At 42.6% G+C, this 20,553-nt stretch overlaps 1 protein-coding gene across 2 annotated transcripts in view; it reads right to left on the reverse strand.

The window, feature by feature from the left end:
- Positions 1 to 20,553, reverse strand: part of LOC146810319 (ATP-binding cassette sub-family A member 9-like) — a 1,478,308-nt gene that overhangs the window by 1,269,459 nt on the left and 188,296 nt on the right. For both annotated transcript variants that reach the window (XM_085617315.1, XM_085617314.1), the window contains exon 5: positions 19,607 to 19,704. In XM_085617315.1, coding sequence (XP_085473441.1) covers positions 19,607 to 19,704 — 98 coding nt within the window. The remainder of the gene's footprint in view (positions 1 to 19,606; positions 19,705 to 20,553) is intronic.

Consider the following 20,553-nt stretch of genomic DNA (forward strand, 5'->3'; position numbering starts at 1 on the left):
TCTAAGTTCTAATCAATCTGCCACTGATGAAGTGAAGGTGCAACTAGTGGTTCCAGGCTGAATTTCTAAAGTTGGGGATCTAGTCTGAGAGACGATTGCAGATAAAAAAGAGTTTGGCCCATCCTATTGTGCATCGGTACCTGTCCTTGCCATCCTATTGCCTCTGATTTTGTCACCGCTTGCTGGCTGCAAACCAAAAAGACAAGTTTTGATTGATTGATCAAGTTACACCATGTGGCCAGTCCTCCATAGTACGCCACAAGGATTTATTGGTACTTCATGGTCACCCACCCTACCCTGCAAGAGATCCCTCTCCATGCAATAAATAGTCCCAATGTTGTTACCCCCTGGGTAGAGTCCTAAAATGCTGAAACTTTGATCACACATCTTGATGATGTAAACACAGAATGTGATTCTCACACAAGTTTTTCGTTTTCTGCTACTGATCCTTTCTGTGATGTTATGTATTATCAACCACCTTTGGAGGCAACAGTCAGATCTCCTACACATGGTGAGATTCTTGTTTTTTCTCAGACTACCTCTGGTTATTTTGTCAACATTGATGATTTTCCTTCAGACTCTTGACATACCACCTTGCGTGGTAAGCGTAGACTATTCCTTTGGTCCTACAGTTGTATTATTATTTAATTATTTTTTCTCCTCCTTTGGATAGGATTTGTTACAGTTTTCCTTCTACTGTTAAATGGACACTATCTTCCAGATTGTACTTCTCCAGAACTAGTAGATGAGGTGCTTACACCCCATTCTTCATCCTATAGGGTCCGAAGAGACTTGTCGCTTGTGGACATTACTGCATTACCTGTTCATGATGGTATAGTGGGATAAAGTTCCCTGTGATTTTTTTGGTCCTACAGAAATGTTGAAAGTCCTTATGTATTTAAAGTTGGTATGGATGACATTATTATCCCAGTTTCCATTTCTGATGAATGGGGTATGAGGATTGTTACTATTACTATCTGAATTAGAATCATACACTGTATTTGAAAAAGAGGATTTGTATTTGAATTCTGCAAATTATGGTGAAACATTTTGTTTCCATCTTTATACTAGTACTCCACGTGCTGTTTTTAATTATACACAATTGGAACACTATTTGACACCACCTGAAGGTAGCGCCAAAGAATATTTGAAAAAAATCCTGTATTTTTCTATACATGTTCCTACAGAACCAGTTTCATATTTTTAGCAGCTTAAGGCCTCTCCACTGAAGACAAACATGCTCAGGCAAACAAACTTGATTTATTCTGATATGTTTATTGCATAACTGCCTCTACAGGGTTATGACTATTGGAATTGTGATACTGAGCTCAAATCTGTTCGGGGAACATGCCGTTGGCAAGTCCAGGACACTGATACTTTTTTAGTATGTGCCTAATCCCTAGGCAAATGATCTTTTTAAACAAAATAGTACAACAGGCCACATCAGTGTTAAAAATAAAATACATCAAGCATTCCCTCGATTGCACAGTTTCATAACTGGCAACTGTTGGTTAATTTCACAGGAGAACTGCTCAATAAAATAGTGTAGAATGGAACATACAACGCTTTACTTTCAGGTGGGTGGTTATTATGGCTAAGTAATACCAATGGTTGTCATGCTCATTTTTTCAAACTCTTCCACAGGGTTTAAGGCAACCAGGCCATAACCCGAGTATATTCAGTCATTACACCCTAGGATTGTCATTACTTATAGTGTAGGAAAACTGTGCCAGTAATGGTTAAAGCAGTCAACATTCTCAGCAGTTAAGAAGCACCTATCCCTCTTTCCAGATAATATGAATTTAAAGGATGTTTTGTTGGATCCGAGGTTTTCTCGCTATAAATGTTTTTATATATGCCAGTTATATTGACATTTGGAAAAAGAAGGCTGTACTTTATCCCAGATTGCGGAATCGTCTCTTGACCACCAGAAAGGTCCTCCAGTGATCTTGCACCCGTTGTGTGTAATTAGGGTAGATTGCGATTGGGGGACCATCAAAGAGTAAGGAATTTCTTGTGCGAGTACCCTGCAGGATCATATCCCGATTTCTATAATTAAAAAAACAAGCAATGATGGCTCTAGGTGAGGCCCCAGGTCGTGGCGGAGGGGCCAGCACTCTGTGGGCCCTTTCAATGTTAAAGAATTTAGATATCATACCAGGGGCAAAGATCTTCATAATCCAGTGTTCCAGAAACAGCTCCACTGAGGGGCCCTCCACCCATTCCGGGAACACCATGAATCGTAGGCTGTTCCTTCGCGATCTGCCCTCCTGATCTTCGGCTCAGTGTTCAAGTATGGTTGTCTTTTTCTGCTGGCCCATGACCGTTTCCCGAAGAGACTTAACTTCAGCCTGAAGGGTCTCCACATTCTGTTCCGTTGTAGTGACCCTGTCTGTGACCTTGTGCAGGTAACGTCGATGGCTACTGCATCTATTCTTCTAACTATGTCATCATGGGCTGTGTCTGGAGCCCTCTCATCAGCGTCTTCCACATGTGGGTCTGGTCCCTGAGGGAAGGGTTGTGCATAGTTCAGTATCTTGTTAGACTGCATGCGGTTGCCTTTTGTCTTTCACCATGTTGGTCTCGCTGTCTCAATGTACCACCAAGCGCTGGCAGTCCCAATCGTGGGTCGGGTTTCCAGCCCCTGGTTCACTCCATGGAACTCCTCCAGCGGCAAGCCACCTCAACAGACTCAGGCACCTGCCCACTCCCGACCACCGGCAGGAACCCTCCTCCCCTTAGATACGGTGTGGCCTCTTGAGGCACCTCTTTGATTTCTCGCCGTGGGCTTTACACCTGGCCAAATACCTCCCGGAGCAATCTCACCTCTGTATTCCAACCAGGTCACACATTAGCTGGAGAACCAGGGTCCAACTTCCGGGGCAACCTCAATAAATCAGGAGGCTAAGGTTAATGACGGTGAATTGTCATTGAGGGGATAGACTCACCAGCAATCAGGAATCAGGGCATAGCCCACTGTGTCGTTCCCCCAGTTCCCGGCACTCACACCAGTGAGTCCAAGGGTTCCCTTTCCATTAGGTAGTCTCACTTCTCTGCCCAGCTGTGTATATTGCTACAATGCTGCAGACCCGACCCGGGCTCCCAGGAGCACGATCTCGCTCCAGCAGAACCTCTGGGCCCAGCATATCATATGCATTACCCGTCCGCTGCGTCAGGATTCCACAGTCCCCAAGTCCTTAGGCCCTCCGTGCCCGACACACCTCCTATTATTGCCAGTATTCCCTCTGTGGTCAACCGGTCCTGGTCTCCACCGTGCCTTACCGCCACCAATGTAATGCTCCGGCCAGTCTCCAGGCAGCTCGATGGACGCTGCGAGCCGCACCCCAGTCCACCAAAGGTGGGTCCAGGCCAAGAACACACACCCCAGGCCGGGAGTCGCAGCCCACTGATCCTCAGGCGGGCTTCACTACTCCATCAGGCTAGCTCCCCGATAGCCAGATCTTTGTTCCCACTCCATCTATGGAGCTGTCTGCCCAAGATGGCGTACCCGTCTCCTCGCTCATCGTACGACACGGCACGTCTTGCGGTATGAATGGGACTGGTCCGCTCTTTTAAACATGCCAGGAAGCGGCGCTGATTATCGTGGGCTTGATGCCAGCTCCGCATCACAGGATAATAACTGATCTCTCCATAGCCATCAGGAGCACCGAAAAAGCACGATTTATTCAGCTATCTTGATGGCTATGCCCCTTTTCTTCTGAACATAGTTTTGTGGCCATTCAGCACCATGTGTGAGTCCTCTTGATCCAGTACTTGTTCCTTCATCTGGATCATCTATTTGTTCCTGTGATGTCCCAACTATTGCTTAGGGTTGAGTTCTCATTTCTTCTTCTTCTTCAGGAGTTTCCTCTCCACCTTGTGATACGTCAAGAACTTGGACTGGCACATCAACTTGAGTTTCTTTGTCTCTCTTTGTTTTTTGCAGTGATGCTCTTTGTGATGGTGTTGTTTGTGATGGGGCTGTCACAAGTGCACCTTTTGTTCTGGAACACAATTCCTTCATAGGGAAACCTTGCTTTCTGTGTATGTGATGCATGAACCAATTTGGTACTCCAGCACATTTAACAGCAGTGTTCGATTTCACAGTTGCTTCTTTATCAACACCCAGTCACTGTGACTAAGGTTGTGGCACTGTCCCTGATGCAGATTTGAGGTAGCAGCGTCAACCTGGTGAGAGACAGAACACATCACCACAGCCAATTCTTTGCAGTAATCGAGTATCATGTTATGTGGGATGTTCAAGAGTGCATTCGTTGGTATAGCAGGCAGTCTCATTGCATGCCCCATTAATATTTAGTGTGGCAATAACCTTGTCTACCTTTCAAGAGTACTTTGGAAGATCATCAACACCAAAGGGAAAGCATCCAGCTGGTTCAGTGATATGGAGACAGAAAGTTTTGCCAACTGGGATTGTATGGTTCCATTGAGCGGTTTAACAATTCCAGAGGCTTCTGAATGATAATTACAGTGTAATCTCTGTTCTACCTGGAAAGATGAACAAAGCATTCTAAGGACTTCGTTGTTGAAATGAGTCCTGCGATCTGACTCCAGAGGAACCGGTAATCCACACCTGGGTATTAACTCTCACAACAGCAATTTAGCTATAGTGAGACAGTAATTTCTCCATGTTGAGTGTGCTTCCACCCACCAAGAGGAAATATAAACTATAACCAAGATGCATCTCAGCCTGTTACAAATAGGCATTGCGATAAAAACCATTTGCATCACCTGAGAATGAAATTCTAGGCCCCAAGTATCTGTTGCTCATACTTTGTAAGTCTGCTGGTTGTCACTTACTGTATTTTGTTGTGCGGTAAGCAGTATCTCAATGGAGGGAGGGAACATAACAGTTAAAGGATGTCCTATCACTATGTTTTCACATCTCTCAATTCTGACACGTATTGCGGCAACCACTTTACGGCAGCAGGGCAGTCCTGCAGCAACAGGGTCAAAATATGCCACAGGTCTTCGTGAATCTACATGCATCTGAGTAAGCATGGAGAGAGCACAGCCCTCCCTCTCACTACAAAACAATGTGAACATCTTACAGTAATCAGGCAATACTTGTGACAGGGCATGACAGAGACTTTTTCTCAGCTCTAGGAAAGCTATCTAGCAATCGTTGTCCCATGGAAGAGGATCAGATACATCCTTTTGTGTCAGCCTCAGTAAAGGTTTAGCCACTAGGGAAAGGTGTGGCATCCACTGTCCACAGTAGCCATCCATTTCGAAAAACATCCCGACTTCTCTCTGTGGTCTTGGTGGATTCATCTTAAGGATAGTTTCTACTCTTTCTTGTGACACCTTTCTCATTTCCTTCTCAATGATAGGCCCCAAGTGTTCAACTTCTTTTGGACAGTATTAAAGTTTGCTCGGAGACACCTTATTCCCATTTTCTAATACGTGGTTCAGTAAGACAATTGTGTCCTGTCTGCAAGCTTCTTGTGTATCCGACGCCACAAGCACGTTCATCACTATACTGCATGGGAACTGTTCTGTAAAGCCTCCGCAGTGACTGAAAATTATTTTTCAAAATCTGACTGAAAATTGATGGACTCTCTGAAAACCCTTGTAGAACTCGACACCATGCCAAAACTCTATCTCTGAACACAAATCAGACCAGGAACTGGCTGTCCTCATGCAATATGATAGAAAAGAAGGCCTGACAGAGATGTACAATGGTAAACTATTCTGCAGTACATGAAATTTGAACAAGTATGGTAGCTGGATTCAGTGCCACAAGACAACATAGAACAATGCTGTTAATCTTTCAGAGATCTTGAACAATCTGATATTTACCATTTAGTTTTGTCAAACCCATGATCGGAGAGTTGCAAAGGATTCCAACAATTTCTTTTCGAATCCCTTTTCTCAGCATGTCTTCAATTACAGGCATTACTGTCTCTGGGGTCAAATCATATGGTGGTGTTCTAGGAAATACAGCATTGGGTTTTACCATGATTCCGACTAGTTCGACATCTTTGATTAGTCCAATATCTTTCCCTGTTAAGTCCTGTACTTCTGGGTTGATGTTTCTTTTAAATCAGGAGGTAAATCATCCACTGTCCTCACTGATACAATCCTACAACTTTTTATTGTACAACCATTTTAAATTCAATATCTTCTTAATGCATTTGAAATTCAACTTCCTAAATAGTGCAATTGAACTTGCATAACAGGTCTACCCTCAACAGATTTAGAGAACTGGAATCACAAACAATGCATTGATGGTTTTCCTCAAATTAACCTATTGTTACAGGGTCCTTTTCTGAAACCTGGGTTATCTGGGCTATCTGTTTATTGGTAACTCCTACAACCTGGATCTGCCTTCCATAGAGGGGTAAGTCTGGGACTTCTACTGTTCTAGCAATGGAACGGGTAGCTCCAATGTCAATCAAAACGGACACACTGTGGTCATTAACTTCTCCTTCGACAAATGGTCCACTCTGGTCTACCTCCAAGACTGAGCCAAGCACACAATATTCCTCCCCCTAAGGCGCTATGATTGGGAATTATCAGAGCTGAAACTACCATTGTCTATCATGGGGTTTTGTTGAAATGGGTCTGGCTCTGATTTTGAAATACAGTCGGGATTGCTCTCATAATTTGATTCACATTAAATCTAGGGGTTCCCATATTCTGTGGGGCATCGGGGTTTGTGGAACCTGCATCATTGGAACCTGTGTCTGCAATAGCACTTGCATTTGCACTTCATTTCCTCCTTGCATTTGGCCATCTCCGCTCACTCTATTTGGATAAAACCTCCACTCCCTCTTCCAATGCCCAATTTTTGTTACAAAGATGACAAGTCGTCGACCTCTTCAATTTTGTGACATCTACACTAGAATTTGGATTGATCAGAACACCTCTGGCTCTACCTTGTGAAACACCAACTCCTTCTTGTGCACCATGAACTCCGGCTTGTGACCCAACATCATGCATTCCACTCTGGTTTATACAAATAGCTGATTATGAAAACCTCTCTGAACCAACCTCACCCAGGCAAGCATGAACTTCTCCTTGAATCTTTTCTGCTTCATTGCTTGTTATCACTACATAACGTTGCATACCTCAGGTTCTCATCAACGGGTTTTGTCTGCCAGTAAATCACTTTCTGCTGTATATGCATACTAATCTCTGGTCTCAACCCAAGAACAATCTGTGACAAAAAGCAACCCTTATCACTTTTCTCAGGATTTTCCTGTCCACTGTGCTATTTAAATACATAGAGGAATTGCTCCTAATAAGCATACACTGACTCCTTTGCTTCTTGTGAAGTTCGATTTATCTTTAACCAATCAACATCTTGGCTAGAACTTTGTCCTTTAAGTAAGTAATCACCTCTTCCTACTTTGTCATCACTTTAAGAGACAGTGCACGAGTATGTGCATCTCTTGGAGGTTCTGAACTTGGTCATCGTACAGCTATTTTACACTCAGCCCACAAACCACTGGGTACCACAGTATCGAAGAAGATATTCAAATCAGTCACTGTACTTTTGAGATTCTTACCAATCTGTCAAGTTGTGTGTACCACTGCATGGGATTATCCCTCTATTTAGGAAAAATGTTTGTAAATGTTGCAAGATCTCCTCTATTCCATGGTATATGTACATATGTATATGTACATACCCTCCACCTGGTATCTCTCTCATTGTGAAAGTTAAAGCTTCTTCTTCATGAGGGGGGGCCTGGCAGTGGCGTATTATTTGCTTCAGCTGCATCTAATTGTCTCTTTATCTTTTCCTGTTTCTTTGCCTATTTTCTCTCAAATTTCTCAGATGCATTTCACTAACTCTGTTATGTGTAATCGCATTCCTGAAGAACGTATGGATCAATTGCTACATCATCTAACTGTACCCTGAAACTTCTTTGTAAGGGGGCACATCTTGAAAGATAAACCTCATATTTCTGTGCCAAAACAGCCAATGTATCATATGTGGCTGCTGCACACCTTGCAATGTCTTTAGTCAGATAAATCAGTTCATTATTTTGATATTGATTCACATGTCCAATGTCTAAACAACCCCTAATGATTTCTTCCAATTCAACCCTCAACTTTGTAACATTTAGTGGTCTCTCTCTTTATCAAATGATTCTGGGCTAGCTTGACATTCTACAATCTCTGACTTTTTACTCCCTGTGGGTTCTTCAAACCATGAGGGGAAAATTCCATCTTCAAAAAGATGTGTCTCTCCCTGTGCTACTTCTGTCTTAAAAACAATCCTTTTCACTTCTCTCAATGAATGAACTGTTTGCGGTGGTGTCCAGGCCACAATCTGTGAATTCTGCAATGTTGGTATTTACCCTGTCACAGGTGTTCCTGCAACTGCTCCTTCAACCACATTATTTGGTACAATATTTATAGGTGCAGTTGTTTGAATCTCTAAAGGTTAAGCAGCTATTATTCTAGTAATTGGTGATTCTAGAGGTATTACTGTGGGAACAGTCTCAACTTGTAGTGGCACAATATTAGATACGATAGGTTATACAACAGACATGTGTCACCTGTAGTGGTCTCTCAATTTGAACCACATTTGGATCTACAGGGCTGTACCCACTGTAGCACCCGAAGTTGAAGCACTCATTATTTGCAGTAGGGGTCACATATGGTGGTGGACACACAGCCAATAATGCATCCAAAATGCATCCCCTGAAACACTATCGGTGTCAGGTTTCTTTGCGAATCCCTCACCATCGTTTCCCTGTCTCTTATTCTTTTAATCTTCTCTGCGGTTATAGTTGCACATTCTAGTACCCTCAACTATACATCTCCTCCACATGTGCTGTCCTTCATGATATTGAACATCTGCATAATTTTGCACAGCTCTTTTAGCTTTATTTTAGTATTTCTCTTTCTCCTTAACATGTGCTGTTTCTCCCCAAAGGTTTAATGCTTCATACTACGTGGGTCTAGGAAGTGGTTTCATTTAATATAATTCCTGTCTCAAACGCTCATTGACCTTTAAATTAAATGTATCATGCAGCGGAAATTAAAGTGGACCTTTATTTTCAGTGATCTTGCACCATTGACGAAGCTATAAATGTGTGTAATCCCACATTCATCATCATATAATGTGTCCTCGGGCGGTGCTTCTGCACTTTCCTGGACTGAAATCCTTACAACTCCTCTCACAAAGCTCTTAAAAGTTTTGAAACATTTAATTTTTGCAATAATTCAACAATAAGTGTTCAGAAATTCAATTTAATTGAGTGTTTTGATCCCACTGCTTAAGTTCATATAGGTCGATTTTCTTTCTTCAGTCCTGTTGTAGCTTTAATACTTCAGATTCACCAAACAATCTCAATGTAGCACTTGCCCAACAATTGGCCTATGCCAGTGCAGAACTTTGTGTCTTCATTAACCAATAGCAGCGCAACAGTACACCAACCAACCAATCTCAGTGCGGCACACTATGTTGTATATTCTCACTCCTTGCAGCGTTTCACTCCTTTACAATTTTCTCTTACACAGCAACTTTCACAACTTAAAACAAACTCAAAATTACAACAAATACTTTGCCTGCTTCCCCAAAGAAAACCAAGATAATGCAACAACCGGAATATTAAGGTTTTGACACCCTCCGGCTTTTCCACACAGAAAGATTCTCAAAAATGCTAATGAAATCTCAAAAATTTGAGCTATGGATTACGGGATTTGCCATTACTCTTACTTAGGGTAATTAATTACATCCCATCTTCTCATAACGTAAACTGTCCTCTCATACCAAGTTTTCTGCTAGAACAGAGTTGGTTTCAAGCGGGATCTCATTTTTCTGTCCTCTGCTAATCATCGCAGTCTTATTTTTCAACTCAGGTTGATGGATCTTTGCTGTTGTTTTAGAGAACATCAAGAGCTGTATATCACATTAAATTATCACAATCTCTGTCTATATCAGGCAATAATGAGAGTTTGTAATCAGTTAAAGAGTTTTATTATTCAATATATTTAGTAAGTCATCTTTATTAAGTCGCAAGTTAAATTCATCAATCTCAGTCATTAGAATCTTATTAGAAGTCAATTAATCAATAAGTAATCAGTAAATTACAATAAAATGCATTAAGCATTTCCATAAAGGGAAGAAAATCCCTACTCTAAGAAGAAGGGAAATAGGTGTCCATCTCATAGTCCCATTAAGAGTTTTGACATGGCATAGAGCATAAAGCTTCAGTATTAAATTTAGTTCAATAAATCAATAATCAATCCAAACAGAACTTCTCATAAAGAGAGGTTCTAGAAACTCAGCCAAGTCTCACAGCAGCATGGAATAAGGGATAAGATAAGGAATGTGGTGTGAGAGTGGTTGTCCTACTCTAGGAACATGTACTATTATAGACAAACAAAATATTTTTTCAATCTTTAAGTTGTATCTTCTCTCTTCTTTCAACCAATCAGCTTCCGATGCACCCACGGGAATGCATGATCTCCTTGGTATTTCCAAGGAACACAGTATTCTTTAAACAGCAACTTTTAAGACCGCAACTATGTCTTATCGTCTCTAAGTATCTTATGATTCTTTCTCCCATGCAAGCCTACATTCCCACATGTGAAACTTCATTTTTAACCTTCTAAATAACAAGTTTATTCATTATCTAACAATGGACTTTTTGGAAGTTGAAATCATGTTTGCACAACAACTATTCATTGGAAAAAACAAGCATGTAAAAAAAGGTGAAGATCAAGTTTAGATTCTATATTTACAATTTCTTAGCTCTGTTAACTTTATCCCAGTGTATTAGGCCTAGAAAGTTTAAATATGATTGCCTAGTGCAATTTTGCATTAAATGTGTGTTTTAAGTCTCATTATCTTTGCACATTATTTAATATTATTTCTCGATAATTTTAAACACTTCTCCACGAAGCATTACTGCCTGAATTCCAAGGTAAGAAGATATTGCCCTTTTTCCCATCCTCTGTGCTCCATGCTTTCTTTGTCTGACCATTTATTCAGACCTAGCTCCTGAGGCGATGGGGATACTGCACTAGAATATATTCAACACATGAGCAATCTGAAGGTAGAGAAAAAAGTACTTACTTTACCCCTGTTAGCAATCTATCTTGTGGATATTCTTACTACCTGCAGATTCATCATTAATCCCTCCAACAAACCCATTCTGAAGAATGGTTGTAGGTTTATCATTAAAAAAGTTTACAATAAGACAATTGCACGGCACAGCCTCAAATTGATCAGTCATTACCAACGATAAGAATCTTTTTCATTTGTGTAACTTCCTATACAAGTTAGCATGCAGTTAATCACTCCTGGACTATATATTTTGGAAGAGTTGCACAAGTGGGTATTCTACCACATGAATTGGTGATAAAATGAGGAAAAACACATTAAAATTACTTAAAGAATAAGTAGGTTATTCCAAATAAATGGTGATTAGAAACTTCACTGTCTAAAAACTTAGTAGTTATCTGATAAAATATCTTGGCATAGGGACCCTGCAGGGGATAAGGTTGGTGCAGTAAGAAACTGCACGCTCCTCACCAGCTGACAACTGCGGGGTCCCTAGAGGGACCTTCTTCTTGTCCTTGCCTAAAACCAATCTCTCAGATGGGCTGGGACATCATTCAAATAAGAACTCCCCTTGTGCAAATGTACTGCTGCTAATATGAAAGTGTCGTTTTTGTGTTACAGAATTAGTCACAAGTGTTTTAACACAATTCCAAAAGTTGTAACCAGTGAGATAATGTGTTTCAATTTTAATAAATTGGTTCCCGGAGACATTGCAATATATAGTTTGTTTTTTATAAATTGTTGCAATTATCATGATATGTGTCTTATATGATTTATCACTGTGAAAACTCCCTTTGTTCTGTAGTGACCACAAGGGCTATGGACGTGAATCCAGAAGCCACGTTTTTGCACAGGCTGCGGCGCACAGCGGAGCGGGAGGACGCGAGCAGGAGGACGCCGAAACTGTTCGGCCCCGATCGGCTCTTTCCCCTGCTGACTCTCCCGCTGACTCCCGCTGATTCTCCCGCCGGTGCCAGTGAACTGGGGGTCCCACGACGCTGCCGGAGTACAGAGAGTAGTGTGCTGGTCACGAGTCGGACGAGTCAGCTGAGGGGGCCGCTGTTTAGTGCTGCTTCTCCTAACTAGTCTAATTAGGCTAGGCTGCCCTGCCCTGCCTGGCCAGACCGGCCAAACCACCCATTTGTCCTGCCTCGTTCACTTGTGAGCTGCAGCAACAGGAGGCGGGCAGCGGCAGCGCAGTGTGGCCCCAGAGTTCCTAAGGCACCATCCAATTGGACTCCATCGGCAGCTGCACCTCCACACGGACGACAGCACATAGCAGGGCGCACTGTGCTCGGTGGAAGGCGCCACAACTAACAACTAACAACCCAAGAGATCGCCTCTATCTCCAAGGAGCATCGAGGATCAAACGCGGACCACACAGTGGAGCACAGGTGAGCCTGTTCCAGAGCTCAATTTTCTTAGCAGGCGAAGCAGCACATACAAATAAGGGGCAATTGCTCCCAAGGGGATAATGGAGGCATGCCTATGACTACCCTGCGTGCCTCATGCATCCCTGCTTGCCCCACTAGCTCCCACATGCTCCCACAAGATCCCGACTCCTAGCATTACGCCCCCTGGCATCTCAATCAACAGCCAGCCGGCAAGGGGCAACTTTTGCATCCACAGGGAACAGTGCATAGACATTTTGTCTAAATACCCAGCAGCAACAAAATAGTGCGGGAGGACGCTCGCAGGCAGAGGAACCAAACGCTGGAGAATCGGATGGAGACAGCCTTTCACTGCTAGAAAGGTCACCATCGAGGACAGCTACGCGGATTGAAGACGGGATTGGCCCGGGAATTTTAACTTGGCATTTTTATCTTTCCTTACGGGACTGCGACCAGGGTGCACTTGGGACCGCTGACGATCTGCACCTGGCTCCTCTTCCCGCTCCTCCCCCGGCCACTACATTAAGCCTCGCGGCCCCCGCTTCGCGGGAGCCGCTCGCAGGCAGAGGAACCAAACGCTGGAGAATCGGATGGAGACAGCCTTTCACTGCTAGAAAGGTCACCATCGAGGACAGCTACGCGGATTGAAGACGGGATTGGCCCGGGAATTTTAACTTGGCATTTTTATCTTTCCTTTCGGGACTGCGAGGACCAGGGTGCACTTGGGACCACTGACGATCTGCACCTGGCTCCTCTTCCCGCTCCTCCCCCGGCCATTACTCCCGCCTCCTTTGTAGGCTTTATACTTCCTACCTCTCCTCGCGTAAGCGGGACGCGTGCGGGGCGTAGTCCGGGGTGAAGCCCGGGCTAAGGGCGGGCCGTCTAAGGCCGTCCGAGGACGGGCCGGGCCCCCACCCTAACATTTGCCTTCTGCTGGTGAGCCTATTTATAATGGTTGTTGTTGTTAATTCTTCCATTTGGTTGTTTTCCTAGTAGTCTATCTCAGGTTATTCGCTTTAATCTATATCTCTACTGTTCGTTGTTAAAACGCATTATCATGGCATCAAACGCAGACAAATCACGATTTGTAACTGTTAATACCTCTAAAGGCCCTGTGTCTGGCACTATTGATCAATTTTTTAAGCGCGTATCGACAGTGCTGGAGAAGGAAATAGCAGACACAGAAAAGCGCTTATCCTTGGACCTGCTAGCAGGTAAACGCTCCTCATTGGGAAGAATTGGTAATGCTGTTTCGCCAGAGGTGCCGAACAAGGGTACTTTAATCTCTGCCCCCTCCATGACCCATGGAACGAGCGAGGAAGTGATTGTGGTCAACACTCCCTCTCTGATAACTATCCCTGAGACCACTAGTAGCCCAACCCTGTCGGGATTATCAGCATCCCCGAACTTGGTCATCTCTTCCCCCCCGAGGGTAAAACGATGCTCAGTAAAAAAGAGACGAGGGTTACTTACTAGGACACTTAAAGTCAAAAAGAATAAGGTTCAACCCTCAACCCAAAAACCGAATCAAATAGTTTCCACGGTACCACTTACCCCTCCCTTACAGTCTAATGCTTCTGGTTTACCTTCCACCCAGGCCATGATGTCAGATTTATTAGAAAAAATAGAGATTATGGTTAAATCTCTCTTATTGCCCCTTCTAGAAAGAACTAGACTAATAAGTTTGCACCTGGATGATCTAAGTTCCCAACTGAAAAAAAATAACTTAGTATTATCAGATCCTCCAAATATTAAGGTGATAAGTGGTGTCAATGATCAAGCTCCCCCTTCCACTTTAGAGGTGTCGCGACTCGTAACTAGTGATATTCCCACAACTTCGTGCACCACACAAGGGGAAGAGCGTGTGGTTTTAGTGTCCAATAATCCTAATTCTGATCCCATAGTAATTATAGAAGAACAAAAATGTAAAGATACAACAAATTCTTTGGGTTTAGAACACATGAGAAAAAAGGCATCTGAGCTTCACGAGAAGGATGAATGGTCACTTAAGCCACAATATATTCCAATAAACAACAGAGTGGATCTTCCTCCAGAATCCGCTCCGTACACGATTATTATGACAGGGGTTCCTGAACTATCGGAGGGGGTAAGGGAGGATTTCTATGCACTGAAAAATAAGGCCATCCATTGGCTGAATCAGAATAGACCCCTCCCAGCTCACATAAACGGAGAAATATTGATGGTTAGACGTACTTGCTGGGTAGGCACGAGGCCAAAAGATAAGAAGGGGGATGCCATAATTATAAATTTCAGAGACTATAGAGCAGTGAGGTGTATAGGAGATTGGTTTGATTCTAGGGGGGAGGATACGATTACTACACATTTTGTAAACTACTTCTATCCAAGAGAATTGATCTCACGTCCTAAACCTTTTAGAATAAATGACCTTCAACCCAATTGGAGGGAAGTAGATAATCGTCTTCCCCACCCGGCTGTTCGCAACCTTCCTTCATGTCTCCAGCCACTAAATAGGTTTCCGACAAGTAGGGTACCACCTAACAGACACCAGTCTCTTCAGCCCCCAAATCACGCATATTGGAATAGTTATTCCCAACATAACCAGAGATTCAATATCCCTACCTCTAATTCCTATGCGGTCCTATATGGCCTGGAAGATGTAGATTGACTCAGAACACCACTGGATCACTTACAATACTGCCCAGCATCAAATCATACCCCTATGAATAACACTGTTCAAATCAAAAATGTAGTGTCCCACAAGACAAAACTGGGTTCTTCTCCCCTAGCAACTGATCAATCACTGCCAAGAAGCTCTGACGTTATCATAATGGGGAATACTCCTAGCAAATTAAATAAGCTACAGGGGGGTGCAGCGAACAAAGTCCGACATAACTCCCTGGCTATGAAAGTAGTCCACACGAACGATAGCCCAGATACAAATAACGTGGACAACATAATAAAGATATTGTCATGGAATATTGCGGGTCTAAGTTCCAAAATAGCAGATGGGACCCTAATAGACTCTGTTCAAGACTTTGAGATAATCTGCTTCCAAGAGACGTGGTCCGTCAACGAATTACATTTGATGGGCTACAAAACATACTTTTCACCGGCAATAGCAGGTCCACGCGGTAGGGCAAAAGGGGGTCTGACGGTGTACATAAAAAACACAATTCCTGGACTCAAAGTTGCTAGTCTCAGCCTACACCCCAATTACCAAGTATTGAAACTCTCATTCATGAGAAGGCGGGTAACATACTTGGTAAATATTTATGATAACCTCTTGGAGTGCGAGAGCCTAGATTTGCTCGGATCTCTACGTAATAAACTCTCAAACCTAACAAGTAAAGTCCAAGGAATGGATGTTCCGAGCATCGTTTGGGGTGGGGATTTTAATCTCCACCCTTGTGGCGTGAAAAACAGTAGTATATGTGGGGTAGCTGATGAAACTGATAATCAGGTGATCCATTTCAGCCATACTAGGAAGGGTGACCTTATGAACGAAATATTGTCGGTATTGGGTTTAGTGATCTTAAATAAACTCGATAATTCATCGGATCAGCTCCAGGCTACTTACTTGGGCAGGGGCTGGGCAACAACGATCGATTATTTCCTGATCTCAACACATCTGGTAAGCAGAGCCCAGAATTTCAGACTATTAGTCACTGCATTAAGTGACCACGCAGCCTTGGCTTTTAACCTGATCACTGAAAAGGGAAAGTTCAAACCATATTCCCTGATGACTGCCCTCGCCCAGAATAACATCCATCTTGCAAAAATGAATGGTTTTACTATAGGGTGGGGGAAGATAGATCCGGAAGTCATAACCACGAAGGTGATCCAAGCAACATATCCCGCCATCGTGAAGTGTTTAGATGGTGACACTAGCCAAGAGGAAGTGTTGTACAACTTCGGTATAATCTTGGAGGCAGCAAAAAACCTACTGACACGCAAGAATAAAGGAAACCCAAATCAAAAAAAAGGATGGTTCAATCATGAATGTACGGCAGCCAACAAACTATTAAAAACTGCCCTAACTAACTCTGAAAAAGATCAAGATGAGATCCGCAGGCTAAGGAGGTCATACCGTTTAGCCTGCAAAACAAGGAAGCAGAAAATAAAACAATCTTTATGGGACCAGTTACAAGAAAGCTCACGATCCAGAAATGGGGCATTGTTCTGGAGGGTAGTAAAGACTCCCTTCCTGTCAGATAGCGGTGATCAACCAACTATTGAGGTAGCAATCGATGGCCCAACATGGGTAAATCATTTTTCAAAAGTATTCAGGAAAACGCAAGTTCCTGATATACTAGACGCAGAAAACGTTATCCCCCAAGAAATTTTACTTCCGATTGCCCTAAATTTTGATCTCCAGGAAATCATAAAAGCTGTCCAGGCAAGTAAAAGTGGGAAAGCCCCCGGCCCAGATGGAATACCGATCGATTTCTTTAAGTTTAAACTCGATCTCTGGGCCCCAATTCTAAAGGTGGTCTTTGATGCCACCATGCAACGTGGTCTACTTGAAACGTGGTCCCAATCGATTATGATTCCGGTTTTTAAAAAAGGGAATAGAAATGATGTGTCGTGTTATCGACCAATATCATTGTTGGACTCACTTGGCAAAGTATTGGGGAGGGTGGTGTTACAGCGACTGCAAGAGTGGGCGGAAGACCATAATATATTATCGGACTTACAGTTTGGCTTTCGGGAGGGCTTTGGCACAATAGAGCAGGCCCTTAATTTAAGCCTATTGGTGGGGAAATATGTATCAGCTAAAGAAAGTAAACTCTACATGGCATATGTCGACCTCTCTGCGGCATTTGACTGTGTTTCCCATTCCAAGTTATGGTCCGTTCTCACTGCCTTAGGCATCGACTTCGCCCTGGTGAATCTCCTACGTGCACTATACTCGGGTGCCTCGTCCCGGGTCCGTTTTGGGGCCCGGGGCGAGGTATCCGAGTCTTTTGGGGTGGAACGGGGGGTGAGGCAGGGTTGTGTCCTGGCCCCCTTCCTTTTCTCTCTCTACACAAATGGCCTGGAGGTGGAGATGTTGCAAGGGGCTCAGGACCTCCCTCGCATAAAAGATCGCCTCATCCCAGCGCTTCTCTATGCGGATGACGCAGTAATTATAGCGCGTACTCCGCGAGAGTTGCAAAAATCACTAGATAGGTACTCTAAGTTCATGGGTAACTTGGACCTTAAAATAAACATCAAAAAAACCTACGTGATGGTGGCAGGGAAAGATAGAAAGCAGGGTAAGTCCATCTTCTTAGATAAAGAGAGGTTGGAGTTTACTATCCAATATCCGTATCTCGGAGTTATGATTGATGAAAAGCTCAATTGGAAAGCTGCAATTGATGCTAGAAAACATCATCTCCTGCGAGCTATTATGGCCCTTATAAAATTCGCTCAAAAATTGGGGAAAAGGCCTCCCGTAGAATTATTGCGCATCTATGTGGCGAAGTGCCAGTCAACTGCACTCTATGGGGCTGGTCTGTGGGGCCACAAAAACACACATGCTCTGCAAGTTGCAGAGAATATTTTCATGCGATTTCTTTTGATGACTCCGAAACGTGTGTCCACTTTCTCATGCCATGCTGAATTAGGCATGGCCCACATCGAGGAATCCAACCCCTCTTACTATGGCGCCGTATCTGGGTATCAACAAGAAATTTAATTACAAAGGCGATTGTAACTGACGTAATGTCTTTGGAGTATGTGAGTAAAATCGAGTGGCTAACATTTATAAAAAGATTTCTTACTGATTTAGGTTGTCCTAAATACTATGATAACCCTGAATCTATGTCTGAAATCTCCAAAAAAGAATTAAAAATTAAAGCTCTCTCGCATTTGGAAGAACTCCGGTTAACCAAGGAGATAAGAAAGCCTTCTGTCCAACACTCCTTGATTGTTGCAACCACTTTGTATATTGAGCCATACCTGACCTATGTGGATTCCCGATTTGAGCGTCTCCTGTTGACACGCTTTAGATTGAATATCTTCCATAAACTTGTGGCTTTTCCCAAACGTAACTCTTGGAAAGAGGCATCAGTAGTATGTCCATGTGATGATACTTCAGAACAAACAACTATGCATACTGTTCTGTTTTGTAAGTTTTATGCTGAACATCGCACTTTATGGTTGATTCCCCTGTTAAGATCTCTTGGTTTTAAACAATGTCGTCCTGCTATGCTGTACTTACAATTTCTCAACACCACACTGATCACAAAAACTGTGGCTACGTTTTTAAAATGTATTTATAACCATAGAACAAATCTTGGTTGAAATATCTTCTGTGATTTTAAATATTAGAATGTAACTGTATATTAAGTAAGTTATGAATTTTCTGTATGCTCTTTTATGGTTATAAATGTCTGTGTATAACCGAATAAAGATGATTTATTATTATTATAAATTGTTGCAATTATCATGATATGTGTCTTATATGATTTATCACTGTGAAAACTCCCTTTGTTCTGTAGTGACCACAAGGGCTATGGACGTGAGGGAATTTTGTGTTTTTGATTCATGCATATGATCAACTAATTATACAAATTTCCACAAACCTCCAATTCAGGAGTCCTTCTCATAACGGTAGGAGAAATATTTGCAAATCTCAAATGTAGTTGGTGTTGTCACAAATCAGTTTGCTCTTTTCACAAAATTGAATTGAATCTATGCATTTCTTTTGATGAAACTAACAGAAACAGATAACTGACGGGAAAAAAGACAGAAATGCAGTGCTTGATAAGAAGCTAATCTGTTGGGGGTAAAAGAAGTCCAAATGTAGCCACAGTAGTAGGTTACAACAAGGTGGTTTTTTGTTCCAGTTACAGAAGATGAAGAAGAAAAATAAGATGGTAAATAGATAGCTGATAACCCCACCAGGAGCAGGCTCCCTGCTGCTCAGCCTGCACACACAAACTGACACTCAGCACATACCCAGGCACCCAAGCATTCCGTGACATCACCACACATTCCAACACTCATCCCGGCTGAGCAGTAGGGAAGATGTGAGTAAGAGGAAGGAGAGGCGATAATCAAGTCTCAACATACTCATTGTCAACAAACATAACCCAGACACTGGTGAGTGCATGACTAATGTGATTAATAGAGATGAACCGATGTTAGAACTTTCTGAACTGCCGCAGTTCCATTTCACGAGCTCTAACACATAATGTCTACTTACTTCTATAATGGCAGAATCGATGCTTGCTTGCAGGAAGACGAATCCTTTCTGCCAGTATTTGGCGGCAGAACAGAAATCTGTATAGTTGTAGCACAATCCTGCAGAAAAGGGTAAAACATCATAAAAACACGAGCATCCGTTTTCACAAATGCAAAGTTATCTCTGAGAAGGTGTTATTGAGTAATAAAATGCATACTACATAGTCACAATGGCGATGAAGATTAAATGGAGTTAATATTTGCATGGTTTTGCACTAAGACACAAAAAAGCAAGTGCATTTTACACCACATTGTTCTTCATGTTAAATGACCCCCTAAATAAATGGGTAACCCAAATACTAAGGGGCAAATTTGTAGATGAGTGGTGACTGTAAATCTGGGAGTATGTATTACTGTGTCCGTCAGTGGAGCACTCTCCACCAGAAATAATTGCCATTATACCTGTGTGATAATTGTTTCTGCTGGCAGAAGTTAGTATCCTGGATAAGCAGCCGATGGCAGATTTACTACTTCCATTATAATTCGGCTTTTTTACAGTTACCATTGTGAGAAATTGAGTTATTGGTTGAGGGGGGTGAACCCCTACTCTAGCAAAAACCACAATCATTGTCAGGATGAACCATAAAAAGTCTCTAAATTAACCTGTGCTTAACCCTCTGGTAGCTTGGCGCAAAAACAGTCAAGCTTAAATTAGATGCAATGTGTAAAGTATATGCAGCACACAAGCAATATTAAAGTGAAAACACAATACAGGAAATATCCCAATTACATTTAAACAAAAGTAAAATAATAGTACTGTGAAATTTAATTAAATATTTGACACCAAAATGGCTAAATTCTAATCGGTAGAACCAGAGATATGCATTTTTAAAGATTTTAGCTAAATCTACTGCTTAAAAGCACAAAGCGCCACTCGCAGTAATCTGGTTCTGCCAGACCTGGGTGAAT

Source organism: Triturus cristatus, chromosome 7 (assembly GCF_964204655.1).
Source record: "Triturus cristatus chromosome 7, aTriCri1.1, whole genome shotgun sequence".
NCBI classification, from domain to species: domain Eukaryota; kingdom Metazoa; phylum Chordata; class Amphibia; order Caudata; family Salamandridae; genus Triturus; species Triturus cristatus.